This window comes from Pongo abelii, chromosome 18, assembly GCF_028885655.2.
Source record: "Pongo abelii isolate AG06213 chromosome 18, NHGRI_mPonAbe1-v2.0_pri, whole genome shotgun sequence".
NCBI lineage: Eukaryota > Metazoa > Chordata > Mammalia > Primates > Hominidae > Pongo > Pongo abelii.
This window is the reverse complement of record NC_072003.2, coordinates 23,163,916-23,170,205: the sequence shown is the minus strand read 5'-3', so window position 1 is coordinate 23,170,205 and position 6,290 is coordinate 23,163,916. Positions and strand designations below refer to the sequence as shown.

General features: G+C 41.6%; 1 protein-coding gene across 1 annotated transcript in view; it reads left to right on the top strand.

Annotated features, from left to right (window-relative positions):
- The first annotated feature begins 454 nt into the window (after positions 1-454).
- LOC100444423 (acyl-coenzyme A synthetase ACSM1, mitochondrial-like) overlaps positions 455-6,290 on the top strand; it is a 61,442-nt gene continuing 55,606 nt past the window's right edge. Inside the window, 2 exon segments of the mRNA XM_054533557.2 lie at positions 455-2,201; positions 2,320-2,470. Coding sequence (XP_054389532.1) covers positions 2,176-2,201; positions 2,320-2,470 — 177 coding nt within the window. The 5' untranslated portion in view covers positions 455-2,175.

The window sequence follows — 6,290 nt, the reverse complement described above, 5'->3', positions numbered from 1 at the left end:
CCATATATGGCTTCCAGGAGCATTGAATCAGGGGAAGAGAGTACAGAAAACTCATACCTGCTCTTAAATAAATGCCCTAGACCAGAAGTGACTTGTAACACTTCCACATGGAGTTTATTGTTCAGAACTAGAGTTTAATGGCCTCACTCTAGCTTAAAGAGAGGTTGGGAAATGAAAGAGGAGCATGCATAGAATGTTTGGAGAGTTTTCCTTTGTCTGCTGTATACCTCTTGTTAAAGATGAGAAAATTGAGGAAAAGAGGGATAAGAAATCTGCTCAATGTCAGAGAGCTGGTAACTGGTAAAAGCTAGACTCAAGCCCAGGCTGCCTGGCGCCAGAGCCTGTCTTCTTGTCCATACCTTCATGTTGCAGTTCCACAGGGGAGACCTACTGAGATGCAGAGAGTGTGTCAAGGGCTTTTCCTCCTGTCTCCATTCTTTTCTGAAAAGTGGCTACTACTTCTGCTTTAGTAACAGAGGTTTTTTGGTTGGTTGTTTGTTTTGTTTGTTTCTTTGTTTTTTTTTTTTTTGTTTGCTTGTTTTTTTTTTTTTTTTTTTGTACTTTGATGCTTTGGGTGTTTAAGGTTTAGCTTACCATGGCCAGTCAACTAGCCCTGCCTCCTCACCTCTCCAGTGACTGGCCACAGAAAGCTAAACATTAAACACCCAAACTATCCTAGCTTGCCACACGGTCCTGTCAGGGATGTCCTGGGTGTCTCCACAAATCTTTAGCCATGACTTTGATCAGAAATAATTTCTTCCCAGATTCAGTGAAAATACTGAGATCTCTCATTCTCCACCAATGCCCCCAAAATGGCTCCAGTAGAAAAGTCGTAGTACAAGCCACTACCTATGACTACCTTGGTTTATCCAATGCAATATCACTATCAACCCTCCATCTAAATGCCTGATGCAGGTGCTTTACAGGCTTGGTGTCACATAATCCTTTCAATGATCCCATGCAACAAATCTTATTAACAAATCCTGCTTCATTTTACAAATGACAAGACCAAGCTTTGAAAGGAAAATGGTTCAACCAAGAGCTTTCTTGGGAGTGCCTGAGGTTGGACTTAAGCTCAAGACTTTGGGATTCCAAAGACCCTGCATTTTACCGGGACACCAAATTGTTCCTCTGAGAATCCCAAGTGAATAAAAAGAGCCAACATCGACTATGCCCAGCACTGTGTGCTACATGCTTTTCATCAATTATTTCATCTAGTTCTAACAAACAAATGAAGAAGCAAAGAAAACACCCTGGGAGGTAGGTATTGTTGTTATCATTCCTATTTTACAAATAAGGTAGGTGCTGGGTGCTGTGGCTCATGCCTGTAATCCCAGCACTTTGGGAGGCTGAGGCGGGCAGATCACCTGAGGTCAAGAGCTCAAGATCACCCTGGCCAACATGATGAAACCCTGTCTCTATTAAAAATACAAAAATTAACCAGATGTGGTGGCGGACACCTATAATCCCAGCTACTTGGGAGGCTGAGGAAAGAGACTCACTTAAACCTGGGAGGCGGAGGTTGCAGTGAGCCAAGACCATGCCATTGCATTCCAGCCTGGGCGACAGCACGAGATTTCATCTCAAAAGCAACCGAAAACCAATTAAGGGAGGTGAGGCCCAGAGCAAGGAGGTCCACAAAGATGACACAGAGGTTAAGTGGCAGACCTAAGGCTCAAACTCAGACTTTTCTGCCTCCAGACCTCCAGAGCCCAGGCTCTTGTCTATTAGGCTACACTGCCTCTCAGCTGTCATTTAAGGGAGACTATGGGGATGTAGGGCTGGGAAGGGGGAGCAGGTTAGCCACAGAGAACTAGTGAAAATGCACCATTGGATCTAGTTCATTCACACCCCTAGCCATGCCACAGGAATTGGAGGTGACTTCGTATACATGGTTTGTTTTTCTTTTTTTTTTTTTGAGACGGAGTCTCTGTCTCCCAGGCTGGAGGGCAGTGGCATGATCTCGGCTCACTGCAAGCTCCGCCTCCCGGGTTCAGGCCATTCTCCCGCCTCAGCCTCCCGAGTAGCTGGGACTACAGGGGCCCACCACCACACCCGGCTAATTTTTTGTATTTTTAGTAGAGACGTGGTTTCACCGTGTTAGCAAGGATGGTCTCCATCTCCTGACCTTGTGATCTGCCCGCCTCGGCCTCCCAAAGTGCTGGGATTACAGGCATGAGCCACCACGCCCAGCCCACATGGTTTGTTTTCTAACTGATTATCTCTCCGTTGAGGCCTGTAATTGTTTCTGTCCTATTTTACCTGAGCATGTCCTCCCCCTACTGAATAACCCAATTCCTAACAAGTTCTCTGTTCAAGGTCCCCCTCCGCTGTGGCCAGAAGCCAAGTTCTGCTAGGTGCACAATCCTGCGGATCACCTGATCAGAGAAGTGAACCTACAAAAGAGAGCTCAACCTCCTTTTCCATACCTACATGGGACCTAGCTCAGCTGTGTCCTAAACAGTACCAGGTAAGACAGAGGTGAAGGACAGCTTCTGTCCCTCTCTCTCTCTCTCTCTCTCTCTGTGTGTATCTGTGTAATCCAATTTTAAGTTCTGGCAATGCTACTTAGAAGTTGAGTGGCCTTGGGCAAGTCACTTAACTTCTTGGCACTTCATTTTAAAGGCAAAATGACAATGGTGATATTGCGTGAGAGGAATAAATGGGAACGTACATGTAATATGTTTAGCACAGTGGCTGTCATGTAAATGGGGACTGGTTTAGTGTCAGGAAGCTCTGAATGTGGTGAGCCGTGGGAGACAGGCACAAAGTCAGAGATGAATGTTTGAAGGAAATCTTTTCTATCTATGTAGAAGTTGGCTCACTTTCTATAAAGTGAATGCCTTCTGAAAAAATTATCCAAGCATAGTAATACATGCCTGTGGTCCCAGGTACTTGAAAGGCTGAGGCAGGAGGATGACTGTAGCCCAGGAGATCGAGGCTGCAGTGAGCTATGATCACACCACTGCACTCCAGTCTAGGTGACAGTTTCAAAAAAAATGGTTAACATCTAATCGGGAGGGGGTTGGCTTCAGAATTTGCTGGGAGTTAAAAGGTACCTCAACATTTATTGAGTCCTTACCGTACACTTCATTCAGTGCCGGCAAGTAAATTATCACACTAATCCTTATGGGAAGCTGGGAAGAAGGTATTACTACTGTGCCCTTAAGTTCAGAGACATGAACAGTACCAAAGACCCAGCTGGTAGACAACAGAGACAAATGTCTAGCCCTAGCTCTGTAACTCTGGGATACCCTATAACACAGTAAGTATGTTGCTTCATTAAATAGCTTTATCAGTCCCAAGTCTTGTGAAGTCAATTCTTAGTTGCAGGAGCTGTTCAAGGCACTATGTATCTGGGAATACAGTGGGGAGCCCAGCTGCCTCTCAAAGCCACGATGTCAAATTGCTTTCAGAATGCACTTTAAGCAGTTCAGAAAATTGTTCTTTAAAATGATTTCATAGGATGTGCTTTAATGATATGCTCTAACAGGGTAGGAACTCTTTCAGTTTAATTAATCTCCAATAGTATCTAAAACTGTACAAGATATGTCTATAGTAAATATTTGAGAAAGAAAAAATACATTTTTCTATAACTCAGATAATTTCTGGGCACACTGGCTTTTCTCTCTCTGACTTTCATCACTCAGTTTTCTGAATTATGATGAAGAAGTGAAGAATCTAACATTTTGTTGAGTACTTACTATGTCAAGCACGGTGAGAAATAGACAAACTAAGCTTTGTGAAGTCAAATCTGAAGACAGATGTGGATGGAAATAGAGATAAAGATAGAGATAGAGACAGAGATAGAGCTAGAGACAGAAATAGTGATAGAGATAGAGACATGCATCACTTAACAACCAAGATACATCTGAGAAATGCATTGTTAGGTGATTTTGTTATTATGGGAACTCATAGAGTGTACTTACACAAACCCACAGAGCATAGTCTTCTACACATATAGGGGATATGCTATAGCCCATTGCTTCTAGGCTACAAACCTGTGTAGCCTGTTGCTGTATTAAATACTGTAGGCAATCATGACATGGTGGTAAGTACTTGTGTATTGAAACATAGAAAAAGTACAGTAGAAATATGTCACTATAATTGTATGGGCCACTCTGTATATGTGGTCCATCACTGACAATGACATCATATTGTGGCACATGACTACAGTGTAGATGTGTTATTGTTATAGACATTAATATTAATGTATAGATACACACAGATAGTGATGTAGGTATCAATGTAAATATTGGTATATAGATACAGAAATAGATTTAGAAATGAAGCTTAACATACATACAGAGATAGAGATAGACATAGACATATAAATATCTCTGATTTTCAGTCCTCAACACTTGGAGATCAGGTTCTTGTATATCTAGACAGATAGATAGATAGGTAGATAGATAGATAGATAGATGATAGATAGGTAATAGATAGATAGATAGATAGATAGATAGATAGATAGATAGATAGATAATCAGTGAAAAAGCTGGACGTAGCCCAGTCCTGTGGTGTCTATGTTCAGATATTCATCCCCATTCCTTCTCTTTAGACCTTAACTCCAAAAGTTAAGGAAATTTTTTTTCATCTGGCTTAACTACTCTGTAAGAGCTTCCCTATAAAGTGTGTTAACTAGCAACAGCCTTATTTCTAAAATACTTGCCTGTGCTGAATGCTTTTTGCAGGATATCATGCATTTTGCAGGATATCATGCATTTATCACCATGGCTTCAGGTAGTAGGTGCTGCCAATATGCCTATGTTTTTATAGGGAGGTTAAATAAATTACCCCAAGTCATGTGGGTGGGAAATGAAAGTGCTGGAATTTGAGCCCTTGTTGTTTGATCTCTAGGGCCATGCTGTTTCAGCTACCACAGTTCTCTGCAGCTGGACACTGTGTTTGGCCCTCTCATGTGATGAAGATTAAATTAGAATCACAAACACATTTGTGAGACGATGCCAAAGTCATTTCTTCTTCATTTGATCAAGAGGAGTACATTGGTTTGCTAGGGCTGCCATGCAAATGACTAATGACCGAGTGATTTAAACAACAGAAGTTGATTTTCTCAAAGTTCTGAAGGCTGGAGGTCCAAGATCAGGGTGGTTTTCTCTGAGGTCTTTTTCCTTGGCTATCTTCATATTCACATGGTCTCCCTGTGTGTGTGTCTGTGTCCTAATCTCGTCTTTTTATAAGGACACCAATCATTGGATTAGGGCCCACTCTAATAACTCATTTTAACTTAATTACATTTTTAAAGACCCCATCTCCAAATACAGTGGTGTTCTGAAGTATTGGGGTTAGAACTTCACCACATACATTCATGGGGGACACAGTTCAAACCATGATAACTGGTTAATGGATTTCCTCACTGTATCTCTCCCTTTTGTTTTGGTCTTTAGTCACTTAGTAAGGGGTTGTTTGAACTGTCTTCAGGAAAAACAGTGAGTTTGTATTTTAAGGAAGACTCTGAGGTCAAATGGACACCTGCATAGAAAATTCGCAACTGAGTTTGATATTCTCACCCAAACTAAGCTCATGCCTGTGGAAGGAGGTGTGTGTTGGAAAATGTAGCAGAGATGATGGGCTTCTAGAACCAACTTGGCTATAGTATTGTTTGAAATGTTTGTTCCTTGGTGCCGTAAAGAAATAGGACTTGAACATAAATTTAATTTACTCAGCAAGGCCATTTTTACTTCCTGCAGAAAGGGTACGCTTGCCAGCAGTTTTGACAGGAGAGTACACGGAACAAAGGAGACAGGGTCATTTATAACCTGACGCATCCACCCTACTGCTGTGTCCGGTTTCCACTGGCTGGAATGGGACCTCACATTCTGTATTTGTCCCGATTGGCTAGCAACTTAGAACTTTTTTAAAGAGGCAAAGGTAGAGGAGAACAAAGGAAAGAGGAAGTAACTTGTGAAATGCTGAGAAAGATTAAAACACTTTTAAATAAACAAGAGGAACAGGCTATGGCCTAATGCTTGCAAGGACCAGTATAAGAATGCCAGGGCAAATATTTAGGCTAAATTGTGAGAGGTAAGAACATAAAGTACATTGATTTCTTTATTACAGCTAGCAGATATTTAAGAATCTTAGCACAGGACTTTGAATAAATTTTGCTTTTAAGAGAAGTTACTATTTATTCCTAATTAGATGGGGAGGAAAGTCTTTGAAAAGGAACCTCTATTTTACTTTTTACAATATTAAAATTGCATCATGACTTTGGGGAAATTCCTGCCTCTCCTGGGATGTTGGCCTAGATTAGAGATTTTAAGCTCAAA